Source organism: Pleurodeles waltl, chromosome 11 (assembly GCF_031143425.1).
Source record: "Pleurodeles waltl isolate 20211129_DDA chromosome 11, aPleWal1.hap1.20221129, whole genome shotgun sequence".
NCBI lineage: Eukaryota > Metazoa > Chordata > Amphibia > Caudata > Salamandridae > Pleurodeles > Pleurodeles waltl.
The window spans coordinates 868,884,128-868,903,724 of NC_090450.1; the positions used below are offsets into that span (position 1 = coordinate 868,884,128).

The 19,597-nt window shown below is 44.0% G+C and overlaps 1 protein-coding gene across 4 annotated transcripts in view; it reads left to right on the forward strand.

Moving 5' to 3' along the window:
* Positions 1-19,597, forward strand: part of GIT2 (GIT ArfGAP 2) — a 374,247-nt gene that overhangs the window by 283,316 nt on the left and 71,334 nt on the right. For all 4 annotated transcript variants that reach the window (XM_069214722.1, XM_069214720.1, XM_069214724.1 and 1 more), the window contains one exon: positions 12,339-12,533. In XM_069214722.1, coding sequence (XP_069070823.1) covers positions 12,339-12,533 — 195 coding nt within the window. The remainder of the gene's footprint in view (positions 1-12,338; positions 12,534-19,597) is intronic.

A 19,597-nucleotide genomic window follows, 5' to 3' on the forward strand; every position in this document is an offset into this window, starting at 1 on the left:
GTGGTTGCCTAATCAAGCCTCCTTGTTCAAGTCTCCTATTGTACATAGGTCCCTCAAAGGCTTTAGTCATCTCTTCCTTCCATCCTAATTTGGTTCTGACCTTTTTGATGTGCGCACCTTTCGAGCATCTTCATAGCTGTCCCCTCAGGCTTCTCACATTAAAAACAGCCTTCCTTGTGGAGCAATGTTTGTACCAACTTTGGTGGAAACAATAGCTAATTTTGAAGTGAGCGCTAATTTGTACAGTATTTACCAGAATGCAAAGGGGGGAACTGTGCTTTGATGTGAGGCAGTGTGCTCTCAACCCCCTTCTGTTTAAAAGGCTCACTTGAGCCAGCAAGCTGACACACTTTGGAGGTGCACCTATGTACCTGTCAGTAGTACTGTGACCTGAGAGGAATTTGGAAGCATTTCCAGTAACCTCATATTAATTCTCTTTGCTCTCTGCTACGTCTGCTCTCTGCTGATGAAGGGTTGAACCCAGAAACAAGTGTCTAGAGATAAACATCAATGCCTGCACAAACGTTGGTGAAAAACTACAGCCAATTTTGAAGTAAGCGCTAATTGTGTACTGCATTTACGAGAATCCAAAGGGGCGAACTGTGCTCGGATGTGAGGCAATGTGCTTCCAACCCTCTTTCTATTTAAAAGATTCCAGTACAAGCTTTCACTCCAACTTCAGGACCCGAGCCAGGCCCTTCCACATCTATGCTGATATTGAAGCCACAAGTGCCACTGCTGATTTTGATGTCTGACACTTACCCAACTTTGCCTTGATCTCAGCAGACGTCTTCTAAGATAACAAATGTGCAACTGGTCATTATACATCCTGACACTGTTCTGCTGCCTCTACCAGGGTGAACACGCCAGTAGAGGCTCCATTATCTTTTTGTCTCTGAGTCTGAAAAAAGGGGCACCACAGGATGCGGATAAGGATGATGATGGCGGGAATGGACCATTACACAGATTATATTTATTACATAGATCTACGAGAGACCAGAGGGCTTAAGACCTTCCCTTAGGTAGGGTTTGACTCGTCACTTGGGCCATCAGCAGAAGAAAGTGCCTTCTTTGCAGGAGAAGCCTGGAGGGCAGCTAAATTCCTAGATTTACAGCTGCCCTCAGTTGAGGCCACAGTAAATGTCCTTAAAGAAATTTTACAGCCTGGGCCAGCCACGATTGAGCCTTTGCTCCCTTTTAACGAGGGCTTCACCAGTACTTTGATAGCTACTTAGTTATAACTCTGTTGTTACTCTCATGCCAGTTGACCCACCGTTTCGTTTTTGGTCTATCATTGTTTAGGTCCTAAGTTCCTCTTGCAAACGCAAGGCTTTGCTCCGTTGGCTGTCTTCCGGAGGAGCAGATATGGTCCTGCTTCAGGAGACCCACTTGTTGGTAAGCAATGTTTCCTGGCTCTGGTCGCATATTTAGCCCCAGTAATTTTATTTCTCCGCTCCTGCTAAAACTAAAGGGGTTGCAGTTCATATCTGGGTGGGTGTCCAATTGGAGGTGACCTCTACCCACAGGGATAAAGAGGGGAGATGGGTGATCTGTCTCATATGGTATTACCTCCTACACCATAGCTTCAATTTATGGTCCTAGTGACCATAAGACTCATTTCTTTGCTGCTTTGTAGCAGCTGTGGCAGCTGCCCCTGGTCATCAATTGATTCTAGGAGGGAATGGTAAGGCAACTTTAGACCCAGCCATGGATTGCTCAACCTCCTCGTGGGGAGCATCCCACCCTCCACAGTCCTTGACTCATGGCATTGCAGATTTGAATTTGGTAGGTCTTTGCGTCATCTCTACCCTCGCAATTGGGAGTATTCTTTTTTCTTGAACGTACATAAATCTTATTCCCATATCGATCTTTTTTTTCTTGATTTGTGCCACCCTGTTGTCCAGGGTGCGGTCAACACGACTGTTGGGTCCCAACTACTATTGGACCATGCTCCTGTCACGTTGTTGCTTTTGACTGAGCCATCCCAGTCGCAATCGTATCAACCGTGGAAAATGAATGAGATCGCTTTTCGCAAGCTAGTACTTCGTTCTCATATTAGGGATGCTCTTGAACGATATTTTGCTGAGAATCTGACAATCTTTAGTTGGCCACGACCTGGGATGCTGCTAAGGCTTTGCTTCAAGGCGAGTTTATTGCATATACCACTGCCTTTTTCTGTTTTTGTAAACTTCAACAGTTGAAACTAGAGTAGAATATCCACAAGTTGGAGATGGAACATAGACAGCCTCACGCTTTGTCTATAGTAAACTTTTTAAAGCGAGAGGGAAGTAGGCGGCCCTATTGAACAAAGATGCCAACTATAAACTATTGGAGACCAAACTGTTAGAACTAGGCAAGCCCGAGCTAGAAATAATAGTAAGGGGATTACGTCGGGGTGAGGCTCCTTTGTCTTCCGATGACATTTGCAATCCCTTTGTCTCCGTCTATAGGGAACTGCACTATGGGGAGGTTATAGACCCTGCTAGACAAGATGATTTCTGAGCATCTCTCTGTTTCCCAGACGTTCCTGATGATGTGATAGAAGAGACGTTCTCCCTCATCACAGAAGAGGAGGTGTGGGCCACTATTAATTCTTTACCCATTAATAAAGCCCAGGTCCCTATGGATTCCCCAGTTCCTTTTATAGGTCATTCGGGGAGTTGCCGGTCCCCCATCTGATACAGGTCTTTAACTCTTTCTTAGACACTGGTTCGATCACTCTGACTGTGAGGGATTCTACCATTTCTATGGTACTATACCGACTAAACCACTGGGTCAATGTGGGTCGTATAGACCGATTGCTCTCTTGAATAGCAACTTTTGGCAGATCGTTTGGCTAGGATGTGGCCCTACCTCATGTCCCCGCTCCAGAGATGTTTCATACAAGATTGACAAACAGGAGATAATACTTGACTTAAGGTTAATGCCAATGACCAAGCCACAAAAGACGAGGTTCCGATGCTTCTTCTATCTTTGGATGTGGAGAAAGCATTTGACCGGGTGGACTGCTCATATTTTACCAAGGTTCTATCCAGGTCGAACTTGGGCCCTAGGTTGAAGTCCTATATTGTGGCCAATTTTGTGTCACCATTCACGAAGATTAAGATATGAGATATTCTGTCTGACTAGGTTACCATGTCAAGGGGCACTCGTCAAGGGCACTCTCTGTGTCGAGCCTCTCATCCATAAATTCCAGGTGAATCCTAACATTCTGGGTCTCCCTATGGGTGACACACAACTGAAAATTACGATGCTTGCTGATGATACACTTTGTTTTTTAACCGACCCTGTTACTTCTTTGGATGTGCTTGCAACCATGTTAAAATGCCTTTCAGGAGATTTCTGGATTCCAAATTAATTAAAAGAAATCTGTTGGTATGTGGATAGGTCCTGTGGCGTCTTCCTAGCAGCAACAGGTAGAATCCAGAGGTTTTGCTTGGTCCTCTACAGACTTTCAATATCTAGGGGTGTCCATTCTGAGGGCCCTATCCAGTGTTTTTCTTTTTAATATCCCACCGCTTTTAGACGTTCTTTTCAAACACCTCTATAGATGGGGTCGGCTGGAGAGTTCTTGGATAGGTAGAGTCAACTGCCTTAAAATGAATTTCTTGTCATGTCTCCTCTATGTTGTTAGGGTTCTTCTGCTTCAGATAGTAAAGTCGGTTGTTGCATTGATCCAGAAGTCGCTATGGTCCTTCATATGGAACGATAACCCTCCCCGGGTGGCCAAGTCAGTTCTGTACCGTTCTTCGTGGGAAGGGGGGTTTAGGGTTCTAAATTTAGCCCATTATATTATGGATGCCCAACTTGTCCCAGCTTTGGATTGGGTCTCTGCTCCCGTTAAGCCTTGGGTTTAACTCAAACAATTAGCAAGTCAAATTCCTCTTAAACATTTGCTGTGGCTGCCACTCCATAGACTTCCTTCTGCTAGCACATTCTTATCCTCCACCTCATCTACTCTGCACCAGTGGAGGCAAGCCATCCATACACGTCAGTTCAAGCTCTACCCATCCCCTCACTCCCTGTTTCTGGGTAATACAGATTTTCCCTTGGCTTGTTGGATGGGCGGTTCCGCAGGTGGAAAAAGGGGGCTGATCTCACTCTTCCAGATCAATTTGCTGACGGTGCACCCAAGACCAGGGATCAGTGTGCGACTGACTTTTGACTACACCACACTGATCTGTATCGAGTTACTCAGTTGCTCCATTGAGGCTCAGCAGCCCGCCACCTCGTCGTCGAGTAGGAACACGGGATGTGCATTTGTTAAAAAATATTCTGAGGGGAGGAGACAAATGAAAAACGATTTCTCATTTTTACAGGCTGCCTGACTTGGGCATCGAAACTACTGAAAGGAACTAGAGCGGGCAGCTAAATCTGCCATGTGCATCTAATACAGGGAGAGTGCTTATAAATCGCTCCTCCACCGGTATCTCACTCCGTCCCGACTGTCTCACATGATGGGAACGTATGATAATTGTTGGCGGGGCTCGTGGCACACTTTTTCACATGTTGTTGGAATGCCCGGTAGCCTCTGACTTTTGAAAACGTGCTTCATCAAATTTCTGAAATCCTCCAGATCACGCTCACCCTGCACCTTCCAGACCTTCTTGGGAGCCTCGGATGAAGAAGGAATTTACCCACTTAATCCCTCTTCGGGTAAATTGATTACACAGTGTCTGGTGGCAGCACACTTGGTGATTGCCTTTCGTTAGAAGGGCCCCAAACTCCCTACTATGCAATTGTGGTGGGCTAATATCTGGGATATTTATGCTGTGGAGAGCATGACTGCAACTGTGAGCGATACGAAGTAGCGTTGTGGTAAGATATGGATCCCGTTTCTGACCTTCGTGAAAGATAGCTCTGTGGGTTAGGTACATGTGCACCCACAGAGTTTGGTAGCCATTGCAGATCCTGTGGGTCGAGACGGGATGGAATTTGTCTGAATGTGTGTCTGTCGAGGTTTTCTGTTTCCCCCCCTTTCGGGAGGTGGTTTGCCTAGGGATCACCGCATGTACCCATTGGTTTATTATTGTTTTTGGCTTTTTTTTTTCTTTTTTAAACTCTGTCATGCCTGCTCCTGGTGGGAACACATATTGTTTGTTTGTGCAATGTTTTTATTTTTCTTTGCTGCAAAATTGAAAAATTAGGTTGTTTGAAAAATAAATAAATAAATTAACGATGCTCCTGCGAGTAGACAGGGGACCAGGTGTAACAGGCCCGCTCCTGGCGATCCTCGTTTTCTTTCTGAACATCCTACTCCAGAGAGTTTTGTTAATCAGCCAGTAAAGTGAATCCCAATTAATTTCCTGTGACTCCGGAAAGGGAATCTGAGAGGATTGAGGCTTTTGGAAAGTGTATTTTTGTCTTTCAGCAGTCTTGCATTGCGGTCGGTTAATACTGCCTGCATTTTGGGTTGCTACATGCATGCCCTGTGAGACATGGCGAGCAAGATTTTGTCTGTGGTCCTAGAATACCTCAGAGCCCTCCTGACTCAAACAATTCATGATGAACAAGAGGCGGCTAAAAAACGATCACCTACGTACCTCTGATATCTTTGAGAGGGCATTCGGCACCAATGTTGAGCTTCACCGACATGCATGTGTGTGCTCCATAGGATTTTCCAGCAATGTACAAGCCTTTCTCATGGATATGCCCTTTGATAGCACAATCCTTTTTGGTGAAAAGACAGATACTGTCTTAGAGTGCTTTAAGTAAATTAGAGCCACTGTGCACCTTCTGGGTCTTCTTGTCTTTGCCATGCAATTTGCACACAATTTCACTAAGTTAAAAGGCTATTCCAGAGGACTGGCATAAATTGAAAGACTGTCTCCCCAATCAGTACAACAGACACGTTTTGAGGCTTTCGAGAAGGGTCTAGCAGGCTACCAGGGCCATCAGTCCTTCAATTCCCACTCTCTTACTGCAACAGTCCAGCCTCAAAAGTGTGTCAGTTTGCTCTTATTAGTGCATGCTAATCAATTGGGATAAAGGATCAAGTACTTCCTCCCATAGGGGAGATGCATCACATCTGACCAATGGGTCTTAAAAGTCGCTCAGGATGGCTGTGTTCTCTTTTGCCCCACCAAACATTCGTCTCACATCAGAGAGAATTTCTAAAGAGCCTTTGACCATTATTTTACAGGAGGTGTGGGATTTACTGTACAAGGGTACCGTACTCCAAGGAGGTGGTAGTTACACTTATTTCCGTGTACCGAAAAAGCTCTCTTGCTTATTTTTGACCTTTAACATCTGGATGCCCTCCGGTGGAGGAACAAATACAGAATGCTCATGTTGCCCTGGAGCCTAGCGACTTGATGGTGTCCTTGGGCAGAAGGCAGATTTTCATATATCCGTCCTGCAGTCCACAGATGCCACCTGCAGTAAAAGATAAGCCAGGAGCATTTTCAGTTTGCTGGGCTTCCTTTCAGCCTCAGCAGCTGCCCTTGTTTGTTCAAGAAAGTGATGGTGGTGGTTGTGGCCCATCTTTGGTTATTTGAGATACCAGTCTTTTGCTACCTTGATTGACTGGCTGTTGAAGGCAGGCCTCCCACAGTCGAACGTAGCCAACCTCCAGATGATGGCTCACTTCCTGACATCCTCGGAGTTCACTATAAACATGCCAAAGTTGCACCTCAGTCCTTCACGTGGGCTTCCATTTGTTGGAGCTGTCTAAACACAGTGCAGTTTGGGCCTCTGAGTTCAGGATGTTCACACTATAATCCCCTTGTTCATAATCAATCCTGGTGAAAGCAGCATTTCTTGGCCTTTTAGTCTCCTGCATCCTTCTTGTCTGCTATGTCAGGTGATATATGCATATTATATTATTAAATCTTAAGTTCTAGTGGGCACAGCATCAAATAAATCTGACTAATGCCTTCCAGATTCCAGCAGAGACAGCCTATGATCTGCAGTGGTGGCTGCTCAAAACAAATCTGTCCACTGGCAGGCTTCTCTCCTTACCCCATCCAGAGCTGACGTTGGTGACGGACGCATCTCTATTGGGCTGGGAAGGCCATTTAAAGGAGATGCAGATCAGAGAACTTTGGTCTTCAAACAGAATATTGCATCAGCCTATTGGAGTAAAGGCCTTCCTGCCTTCCATCAATGTAAGGCTTGTGAGAGTTCTCACTGACAACACCACTGCCATGCAGTATTTCTATAAACAATGTGGACTGAGGAAGCCCTGGACCTCTGGGGTTTGATCTGTGCCAAGGAGGTTCCCTGATTGTCAACCACCTGGCAGGTTCCATGAATGCCAAAGCAAACAAGTTGAGTAGACAGCGTCTGGTGGATCATGAGTGGCATCTACATCCTGAGGGTGCACAGTGCATCTTCTAGCATGGGGGAGAACCCTGGCTAGCTTTTTCGCCAGTGTTGTGACTGCACAATATCATAAGTTGTGCGCATTGGAGTTTGCACAAGAACACTTAGGAGAATAATTCTGACTGAAATTGAGCACTGACTCCTGCATGCCTTACCACCCCTACCCATCTTGCTTTACATTTGGAAAAAAATCAAGAGCAACTGGATGCAATTCATCTTTGTGGCTCTGTATTGAACCAGGAGAGTATGGTACCAGGAACTGCTGGGCATGCACATCTGTCCTCTGATCAAGCTGCCACTTCAGGAGGATCTTCTGTTACAGCAACAACGCAGGGTCATCCTTCTGAATCTGTGCAAGCTACACCTACATACATGGAGACTGAATGGTGACAACTGGGTGAGTTTGACCTTCTGCATGTGGTAGTGAATGTCATCATTGCTGCCAGGTGCTCTTCTACAAAATCCATTCATGCTGAGTGCTGGGATGATTTGTGTCTTGGTGTGCCACTCGTAAGATAGACCCTCCCTTACAAGCAATTCTGTCAGATGTCCTGTGTTTGTTTTATCTTTATCCCAGCAAGGCCTTGCAGTGGGACCAATTAAAGGGTATTTGTCTGCTCTTTTGCCTTTCTGCGTTTACTGGTCCAACCGTCCTTGTTTTAATCACCTACTATGAAGAGGTTGATTAAATGTTTGACACATGTTCGCTCCCAAGCCGCTTGTGACACCACAGTGAGACCTTAATTTAGTCTTGATTTTTCTTAGGTGTTCACGCTTGAAGCCAATGCATAATAATTCAGTGTGTCTTCTGACTTTGAAGACTTCCTTTTTGCGATTACATCAGCTTGACTCATGAGTGAACTCGAGACACTTTCAATGCAACTGCCATTCACTGCTGTTTTTTCCAAACAATTTACTGCTGAGGGCTGGAGCTGCATTCTTCATGAAAGTCATGACTCCTTTTTAAGTAGTACAGTCCATCACCCAGCCTGTGTTTTTTGCTCCCGCTCTCCCCATGAAAGAGGAGGAGAGTCTTCATTGGCTGGACCTCAGAAGGGCATTAAGCATTTACATTGATTGTACCAAGGAACACTATGTGAATGAGCACATTTTTTATGGGTTCTCAGGGGTAAAGAGAGGCTGTGCAGAAGAAAACCTTGTCAAGGTTGATGGTCCTCTGCATCGGGATGTTACACACTGGCCCAAAAAGCAGCTCCCACAATATTTGGGGCCCATTTCACCACGACTAAGGCTGCTATCACTGTGTTGGCTCATGGAGTGTCTGACCGTGACGTCTTCCAGGCTACAACATGGGCGTTAATGGATACATTGATGAAGCCAGGTCCGGCTTGAAGGACATTTCACTCTCTGTCCTGCAGAACTTTTTGAGCGGAGTCTACGCCACATATCCTGTATCTGGGGAAGTACTACTTTGATATTTCTTCTAAGGTGAGGAATATGCAGTTAAAAGTATCCATCAGAAGAACAAGTTAGTTATCTTTGACTGTAGATACCTCACTGCCCCTCCCATCCCTTCCCCCCCTTTTGTGGAGCGGTCTCTTTTTAACATCTAAAAAGGTCCTAAGTTAGAGATATCAACAGTTGGTACCAACAGCTTGTACCAACAGTTGTGCATGCTCTGAATCTGAGGGCGCGGGAAGGGAAAAATATATATCAGTGTGAAGGGGTGGCTCTTATGTACAGCCCCATTCTGTCACTTCCATTGCAGCACATAGCCAACACAGAACCAAACAGCACCGCCTAGTGTGGGATAGGACTACTACAGAAGAAATGTTTCTGGATCCAGTCCGGTCCATGGGTGTATTCTAAGGTGAGGAATCTGTGGTTAGCTATATTATCCACTAGGAAGAGCATCATCAAAGGTAAGTAACTTTGTAGTTTAGAGTCTCTGTATCTATCTATGTCTTTAGACTACATCTATATATCCATCTTTTAAATAGATAGATAGATATATAGATGTAGTCTAAAAATCTTGATAATTTTGGCACATGTACAAAATTCTGAAATTACAATTCTCAAATAGCAAATCCGTGGAAGTTGCTGTTTGGGAATCGCATAACGGAATGTCTATAACATGCAATCTCCTAATAGCGGTTCCTATGGATTCGCATTCGCTATTAGGAAATCACAATTAATTAAATTGCTATTTCCTGATAGGAAATTGCAAATTAGGAAAACCATTGTATTTTACCCTGTTTCTTATTCCAAAAAACACAACTGGACCACACAAAATGAAAAGCAGCGCACCCCTCGTCTAAATTCTTTCTCGAGTCATAGTGAAATTGTGACCAGTGCATTTTGCAGGTCAGTGAGCAAATCTGTGCTATTGGATACTGAATATTAAAAGCAACTTCTGGGGCACTTGCCATGAACCTCTCCCTCCACCCAGTCAGGAAATCCTCATGTCAGTTTCCAAAATTGGCTTACAGAGACAAATATTTGTTAAGAGTATTTCAGTTAGACTCCTGAGGCAGAGCTAGGTGTTAGAAAGACAAAAAATATTTTCCTAAATTATAATAGATTGAACAATAAATGCAGAGCTGTTTTTGTAGATTTCCAATATTTCTTTGTGGAGGTGAATGCATGTATTATGCATTCAGGTTTGTACGCAGGTGTGTCAGAAAGGTTATCTCCTTGCTAGCAGTGGAACTGAAGCCATTTCTGCCAATTGATAAATGTGCAGTATGTATGTAAGTGATATTGCTATAACGCAGACCTAACCAAAAGGTGCTATCAGGATGTTGCACGTGGGATAGTACAAGTAACCACAGCCCTTGTAAACATAGACACACAACCTGTCTGTCCCCAACATTCTGCCACCAACTGAGTGTGAGGATAGATCTAGTATCAGTGCCACATCTATGTAAGAGGGATGCTGTACCAGGCGTACACTCCGAAAGACCTCTGGATCTGACATGGCCCCTCTTCCACAGGCCAGTGTTGCTGAGAAGGCAACCAGGTGTTGTAATCACTCTTAACGTGAAGAATAGTTGTTGGTTATCTCTGTGCATCGTGCACAAACCTCTGCTGCTTGTGTCCCGACCTTCTACACCTGTAGTGGTGGTAATTTGTCATCTGGACCCGATTCGGCCTCAGTCAATGTTGCGCAGACCCTTGCTCATGGCTATGTTGTGGAGAATGACACGTGGCAATGATTTTGCAACACGTCTCAGGTCTGTAACACAGTTCTCCTCCAGCCTGGGGAGACATCTGAACCTAGACTTCAGTATACCAATATGATTGATCATGTTGTCTTATGTGCCCTTTTGTATTGCCTTTCAATTCTTGTTCTTAGATTCAAGTATGGTGTCAGTATCCAAGGGTGCAAGGCATAGGCATATCTACTTTATTAGTATGAGATGGAGAAACCCTTAGGTGACATTACAAACACACTTATGCACACTGTATGAATTGAATTGGCTATTCTCTTACAAGGTCATAAACCATTGCCAAGTTCCCCCGGAGACAGCCGGTTAGTTATTCCACTGTGGTGGAACATGGAGTCATGAGTGATGGCTGGGAATCTGCCTACAATGTTAGTTATGTTGCATGAGGCATCACATACTACCTGTAAATTGTGCAAATGGGTGCTTTTCATATTTCTGTATATAATTATTATTATAGGGGGGATGTGGTAAAATGTGTGCCTTCAACACAGCCAATTACATGGAGAAACTGTACTGCCCTATAAAACATTACTTTGGTCTGTTGTAAATATTGGTGCATATGTGGTAAAAATGTGTATGTTTGTTTTACTTTGCTCATCTTGTTGTCCAGAAACATTTAACACATGAGAAGATGTTCTTTGTGACGCTCATCCTGTCACTGCTATGAATCCTTGGTGTCTGCCTGAGGCCAAAGGGTGTAGACAGCTTTATACCTTCACATATAGTGGTATTGCACTGCCTCGGACTGTTGGGGTCTGTAGCTGAGGTTGTAACTCAGCAAATAATTCTAAATTTACCTCACTACTGAGTGTGTACTCCTCATATATCTCCTGTTCAAAAATGGTTGCCTTCACCTAAATATCCTCTGCTGTCTCCACCTCCTTCTCTGCCTAGCAGCCAAAATCCTCATCCTCCTCATAAGGACATAAGGAGCCATCATTCTGAATAAACCAGATGCATTTTGAGTAATGTTTTCAAGTTTGCACTTGGTTAATACCAGATCCGAATCAATGGTAATTGCATTTCCTAAATGGCCATTTTGCGACTAGTCGCAGTTAGGAAATTCTTTGTACATGCAATTAGGGAATCACAATTAGGAAATCCCTCTTTGCGATTTCCAAAATGTGATTTCCACTAGGTAGAAATCACATTTTGCACCACCGCAAATGCCTTTCTTACAAACCAAGATGGCATTTTGCACTTCCTAACTGTGACTGGCACCATTAGGAATTGCAAAAAGCCTTTGAATATATGGGCCTTGAGCCCCACATGCCACACACTCTAAATGTACAGGATGTGTAGCTGAATGTCTGCAAGTCTGCGTTCTAAAAGGATAGGACTTCTGCAATGTGGGATACTCAGAAAAATGTCTACTCAACTACGGGTTCAAACAAAATAAATTGTGTTTCCTGGTACACAATTGTTTGCTATTGTTATCTATTTCATTCTTGACAAAACAGAGAATATAAACTCTGCAAGATCATTATGTGAGTTGAGTCTAAAATTATGTTTATTTTGAAGGGATCCATCAAAGAATGTATCAAATAAGCCCTGAAGATTAGCCATGACCCTGAAATGCATTGTGGCTCCCAGTAAATGTCAGCTGTAATAAGATGAACTAACTAACTTATAACTGGTTTAATTAAAAGTTAATGACTTGTTGACCAAGTGTATAGAAATTGTGTGAAAAGTGTTTCAGAGGACTGACTTATCCTCCAATTGAACGCGTATAAACTCTAAATAAAGTGGACAGGATCATCCTCCAGATTTTTTCCAAAACTGAGATTCCCATTAGTGTGTTGTGATGTAGTAATGTTTTTATTACAGAATCATCAATTGCAAGAAAGAAAAACAAGGAAGTTCGGGATGGGCAGGAGACAGTGGCAGTGTGGAAACAAGCAACACCGATATAGACCCAAGTCCTGTCCTGCCCAGCACAGAAGATGTAATTCGCAAAACTGAACAGATAACTAAAAATATTCAGGAACTGTTGCGAGCAGCTCAAGAAAATAAGCATGACAGGTGAGAAAGAGTTTGCTGAATGCCTGTATTAAGTTTAGGATTAATCTTTTTTTTATTTTTTTTTATAGTTTTTCAACTTTGTTAGAGGTCCAAATACATGAAAATATTAAACTCCATGTAATATGAGCCGAGTATCCCTATATGGAAAGCCTCTTTTTCGGGGAGGCATATCCAAGAATGTAAAGTCTTGGCCTACATCTGGCAACTCACTGGACACCCAAGTATCATAGTAGCAGGGATTTTATCAAGTCTTTGCATATTTCCATTCTAATTAACCATTGCCAGTCATGAGCTAACAACAATGAAAAGCAGTGAACTGTGTCAGGTGAGCAAGACATGACATTTCCAAAAACTAAAGTCTGTACCTAGTTGGTCCTCAGTCTCTTGCAACAGGTAGATTTTCCTAATTGCCTAATACTGCCTCACAATTGTCAATTCTAAATGTATAATCTGTTAAATGTGTCTCTTCCGCTCAGGTAAACCAGTTGGATTGTTGGCTTTCCACTGTGTCACTGTGTCATAAGTTTTAAAACTGTAGTGGCTCACATAAATGAGATGCGAATATGGAGGTGATGCCACTGACTATTGTTCTTCAGAACAAATAATAACAAAGTATTATCCAGTACCACGTTTACTTTGCATTTCAGAACAATGATATAATGTAACGATAGAGTACTGACATTGTGGGGGAACAGGCCTTGAATATATGCAAGTTCTGACCCACATGATTGGGCATACATAGCTACTCAGTTTGGTTATGTTAGCTGAATGTGATGGAGTAAATATAGGAATGGTGGATTCTCAGAGAACAATGTTTTCAACAGCTTATAACTGAGAAAGTAGATATGTTTGGTTAAATTCTAAGGAAAAATTAAGTTGGATTCTCCACCATAATATTGATAAACATTGCATATGTCTGTGGGACCCCAGTACAATGTTTAACATAAACACATATTTCTAAACATATTTTAGCATATTTAAAGGGATCCTTCCCATCTTTTATTTTAAATAGCTCTTATTTGAATTATAAACCAATGTTAAATAAGCAAAAGAACTGAATAACCTTCTTTACATTTTCCTGAGGAGAGAATATAAACATGTATACCCGAAGGAAGTCGCCATATAATACAGAAATTTCAATTCGCAAAGTACTTTATAATGAGTGATTTTCAACTAAAGACTGCTTGTACACTTTTTGTCCATTATTTGAAACGCAGAACATTAGGGTGTCTCAGAAGTGCCATAGTTTTTCAAAGTAAAGGTAGGACTGCATGCACAAACTCTCAGAAGAAATGTTGGGCCTGCTCAATCTACACTAGGCATAGAGATTGAGTGGAGACAGTTACGCTAATTGGATCTGTCTCCTAAAGTAGTGCATGTCATCAAGGTCAGCTGCCATCTACAAAATGCATTTAAGTGGAATGCTGGGACAGGTTATAGCACCCGTGGTATGGACCCATTACACGCCAAACTGTGAGATGTAGTAATAATCATGCTCTCTTAGGCACCGCAAGTACTTGCACTGATTAAAGATTACGGCCCGTTTGATATATATATATTTTTTGTTGGGCTGTTGGCCAGACCAACCAGTCTGGTTCAAATCTCCTGTTGTCCTGCATTTTCTCAAGATTTGGTCCACGTGTTCCCTCTAAACCTTTTGTGATGCCACAGTGGAACTTTCATTTTGGTCCTTACTTTTCTGTACTCCGTTTGAGCTGCTACACAGCTGTCCCCTACATCTTTTAACCCTGAAGACAGTTTTCATCACAGTCACATCAGCTTGTCGCATGAGTAAGCTTTGTCAGTTGGGCCACCCTAGACACCACCTTTCTGGACAGAGTGGTGCTGAGGACCAAAGGTTGTGACCTCTTTTCACGTTGGCAATTCCATCACTGTGCCATCGTCCTCCACCCTCCCCCCTTGAAAGTGCAACTCTTTTGGACTGCAAAAGAACACTCATCTTTTACGTCAATAGTACTACAGGCCATCAGGTGGACGATCAGCCCTTTTTGTGGGCAAAGAAGGGCAAGGCAAGGCTATGTAGAAGAGAACCATATCGAGGTGAATAGCCCTTTGCATCAAGATATGCTACAGGTTGGCTAAGAAACGAGCCTTCTGAAAGATTGAGAGCTTACTCTGCCAAGGTTCTACCACCGAGCTGGCACACAGAGTTCATGTCTTGGATACTTGTCAGGCTGCTATGTGGACATCAGTGCACACGTCGACAAACTATTATTGCCTCGACAGCCAGGTCTGATGAAAAGGGCATTTTGGCAGCTCTGTTCTGCAAGATACTTTTTGATCTATGTCATTCCACAGACCTACCACCGGGGGAGATACTGCCTTGGTATCTGTTCTCCAGGTGAGGAATCTGGGGTTAGACTTAAGCATCAGGAGACCAGGTTATCCCCTTTGGTAACAATTTTGTTTTCTGGTGAATATTTCAACTGCAGATTCTTTTCCGCCTTCACAACTCCCCGCCTTCTGGAATAGACACTTTTCTATCTATGCCCCAATTTAGAGATATGCACACAGGTATAACTAATTACTGTTTTACTTTGCTTCCGAGGGTGCAAACGATGTCCAAAAAGAAACAGTGTAACAAATAGAATATCCACCAGTCTAACCGAAGGTAAGTAATTAGTTTGTCTTGTTTGGGATTTCTTCCAGAGATCCATAGAAAGTTATCAGGGGAGTGAAAACCGTTTAGAGTGCATTTGACACGTTTCCCAATTGCTTAAAAAAATTACTTCCTATGTCTCGTTATTTTTCTGTATTAATCTGTCTTCAGCTGCCTGCTCAGGGAATACGTTTGGCATTTACTACGTTATTTATGAATCTAATTTATGTGAAAGATACATTTGGAACTGTGGCTGGAGATGGCAGGGATGAGTGAGTGAGACAGAGCACTGGTATGAAGGACGTTTCACACTTTTCCATCATGTTTTTTCCTTTGGCTGGTATATCTGTGTTAGCAGGATGAATCTGATTCTTTTTTAGAATCTTGTCCGATTTGATAAAATTAGGGTGTGGAGAAAAACTAGCAGTCTGGAATCTATGCAAATGTTAATTATTCGTGAGACTTTATACATCAGTTTGATTTTCTTTAGCTTTTCATATTCTTTTTTCTCTAACATTGGATATTTCATAGATTCATAAGTTATTTATTTTATAGTTCCTCAGCCAAGCTGGGAATGTGCACATTTTTATTGTATGTGTTATATAACTATTTAGCAGCATTTATGAACGTTTATGGAATTCAGATAGTTTCCTTTATGGGTGAGGGCTTCCGTGAAAGATTTCGTTAAATAGTAGCTTCTTTCCTGCTTTTCAGAAAACCGTAGACTCCAGAGGGAGCTTCTCCATTCCGGAGGTGACCTTTTCGTTCATCTGTAGGGGCATAAATCTCATCTCTCAGAAATGTTATAGCTGACATGTCACATCCTCGGAAAGAAAAAGTAATTATTTGCAAGACGGAAAGACTTTGGCTAGAAGGTTATTGCTTTAAAGATACTCACGAAGACTGCATACATTGCATGCACTCTTCATATTGTAAACTCTGATAGGGATGCTCATTTAAACAGGGGCCTGGAGCATTTTAGCTTTTTTCATAGCCCAAACTCCCTTCCCTAAAAAAAAAACGAAAATATATTTCTCAGAATCTGAAAAGTCTCCCAGGAAGAACCTTCGTGGGCCAGGTTCCTGCAATTGGCCCAATGGTGTCCGGTTCCTTAACACTGATGAATCAGTCATTGACTTCACTGCCAACTTCCTTGAAGGCCTGTAGAGCCGGCACACCAAACGAAAGAAAACAGATGTCATCATCATAAAGGCCTTGTCAGTCAGGCATTCACCATCTCATCAGAGACCGTGTCAGATGTGCCAGCACTTGAGAGGAAGAAGAGGCTAACCTAAGCTACCAACCTTGATGGACCCCAATCTTAAACTGGTACGGGCGTGTGATAAGAAAGAAAACCATTATAACACCACATGGAGACCTTAAAATTAGTGAGACATTCCCTAGGGCCGATCTTCTCCTATTCCGTTATTACTTCTAGAGCAGGCATTTAATTTTAGTTGGCCTTTGAAATTCCCTGTCACCTTGTTGGAGGAAACAAGATTTACTGTCTTCAAATTGGTTTAACACCCAAAAAGGACTCTTACCATAAATAAATGAATGATAATTATAGATTCTGGCAAACAGCCCATGAAATTCCCGTTTTTTGTCCCAGCATCCAGTGACCACAGGCCTAAAAATGCAAGATTTTGAGCTGTGCTATCCTTGTAGTCTGCCAAAACATCTTTATCATTAAAAACAGTTCAGCTATCAGGAAGGACCTCAAGACCTGCCTCTTCGACTGAACTTTGAGGACATGCCCCTTAGCGCCTTGAGACCCTTGGGGTGAGTAGTGCGCTTTAAAAATAATTGATTCATTGAGTACGTAATCCCTGCAGTCTCCCTGTGCCTTCTTTTTGACACAGTATCAGAAATGCGGAAAATTAGTAAAAAGAAATGCAGCTCCTTGTAATCAGAGATAATATTTCTATGGCAATTACGTTGCAATATGAAATTGAATTTTGTGGTACGATGTCAAACTTGATGGAGTTTCTGTCAGGGCATATACAGCAAGTAGAATGCTAATCTAGTGAAGAGAGAGGGGATGTCAAGCATTGTATTGCAGTTGACTGTTCACATGGAAGATGAGACACTGGTTTCAAATAGTTAACGAGCTAGAGTGTGATTTTATGCTGGCTTCACTGTAATTTCATGGCATGAAATTCCATCAAAGATCTTAAAAATCCTTTAATTGGCAATGAATAATTTGGCGAGCAAATAAATGAAACCCTACACGTGACTACAGAGGAGAGAGGCAGAAAACACTATGAGCTCATTAAATCTGTTCTTGTATTTTATGGAAAATTCTAGCCTTACCTGAGACTGAACACTCTATAACAACCTACAGGGGCGGCTCCTCCACAAGGGTGGACGAGCGTCACCCTTGCGCCAGCAGCGGTAGCTGCAAACCTTTTCCCAAAACAGGATCATAAACTGTGTTTATGATAGTTTTTTGGGGGAAGGGGTGGGGCCACGGGGGTGACGAGCAAGGGGAGAGTGCAGCGCATGTGTATTTGGCCAGGCCGACTAGGGCTGGCCAAACACACATGCGCACATGGCTCTCTCCAGCCCAGCAAAACAATTGCTGGGCTGGAGAGAGCCTGCACATGCTCCCAGCTAATCCTGATGCTGCTCTAAGCAGCGTCAGGATTTGGGCAGGACAGGCTGGGAGCCTGTGCCTGCCTGCAGCGAGACGGGAGGAGGCAGAGGATCCCATCGAATGCAGGAGGTTCACCGTAGTCTGGAGGTGGGAGACAACAGCCTGGGGCAAGCCCGCCTTCAACAGACAGTCATCAGGGTAGGGGAAGACTGGAACCCCTGACCTGCTCAGTTGAGTTGCAACCACCATCATCACCTTGATGAATACCCGAGGGGCGCTGGTAGGGTCAATAGGGAGCACAGTGAACTGAAAGTGGCCCACCGTGAACTGCAAGTAAATCTGTGGTCAGGCAGGATGGTAATATGGAAATAAACAATCCTGCTAGTCCAACGCTACCATCCTGTCTCTTGGGTCCAGGGCAGATAAAACCTGAGTTAGGGTGATCATTCTGAACTTCTCCTTCCTGGGGATGAGATTGAGGGACCGGAGGTCTAGGATAGGGTGGAGGCCCCTCTCCTTTTTGGGTAGCAGGAATAGCAGCCGCAACCTACTTTACGGGGAACCCTCTCTATGGCTTTCTTGGCCAAGAGAGCTGTATTTTTCTCCTGAAGACATGCCAGGTTTGCAGACCACAATGTCAGGCTGTCAGAAGAAAACCTCTTCTTCCTTAGTGTGTTCATCCTCTTGGATTCTATCCGGGGGTGTGAATGGAAGTGCGCCCTGGGAAATAGAGGCATGCATAACCAAGCTCTCAGGAATGGCGTTTAGCGTAAGGAAACTTAAAATGCCCGGAGCAGGGTGGTGGCAGCGCCGATTGCCTGTTCACAGGAGCCCCTGTGTAGGGTTAGGACCAGGTACCCAGTAGGACATCTTTAAGGACTTAATTAAAGGGAGTAGGGCTCGGAGGAGGAAGGTCCACGCTCAAGCACCTGTGTCAGAAGGTTAGTTCTGATTGCCACGCAGGACCTCAGCTGCTCTTCGCACCACCAAAGAATATGAAGCATCCTCCATAGCCAGAGTAGGAGGCAAAAGCATGCCAGTTTCTGGACAAGTATCCAGTCTGCTGGCTGTCCATACACCAGTCCATAGGGTCTTGGAGCTTGTATTCAAAAGGGTCTAGAGAACCCTCCTATTCATCACCGTACCCTAGCCCATAAGAAACAGGCTCAGAATCCAACATAGGCGGCACGGCTCCTGTCAGCGCCAGAGTTGGTGTCGTACGGTGACTATCCGTCTCCATGTCGTAGTCGGCAATGAGAATAGGCGCGGCACAGTTCGGGGGCGCGGGCCGTGGCGGTGTCGGGACCAGCACTGAGAAAGGTCGAGATGGTACGAGTGATGCTGTCCTGGTTCCAAGCTTGGATCCGTGGCTGGACCTCAGAGCCAAGCCGAAGCTGCTGGTGAGGAACCCGAACAGGCCACTTCCGACTCCGCAGGGCCTAAAGGCACTCGAGGGGTGTCAGACTGCCCAAAAATGAGGTGCATGGCCTCATAAAACTCTTTTAGCTAGGCAGGTGTCTCTTCGGCTCCCGAAAACTCAGGGAGATGCAGAGTCGGTCCAGACGCAGGCTCCCCAGTTGGAGGCCTAGGACGATGACACTCCCGCTCTTCGTCGGATCTGCCAATGAACGAGGTGAAGTTGAAGAACGTTTCGCTTGCTTTGACTTCTTCTTGTGCTTTGACTTACCTGAGAACTTGGAGAGGGATGATGGGGGATTCCACAACTACTCCCAGGACCTTCCTCTCGACTGGGACCTCAACTTGCGAAGTGGAGCGTCCGCCTGCTATCAGCTTCAAAGCCTTTGAATGCCTGACCCGACACTCAGAGCACAACTTTGGCTCATGGTC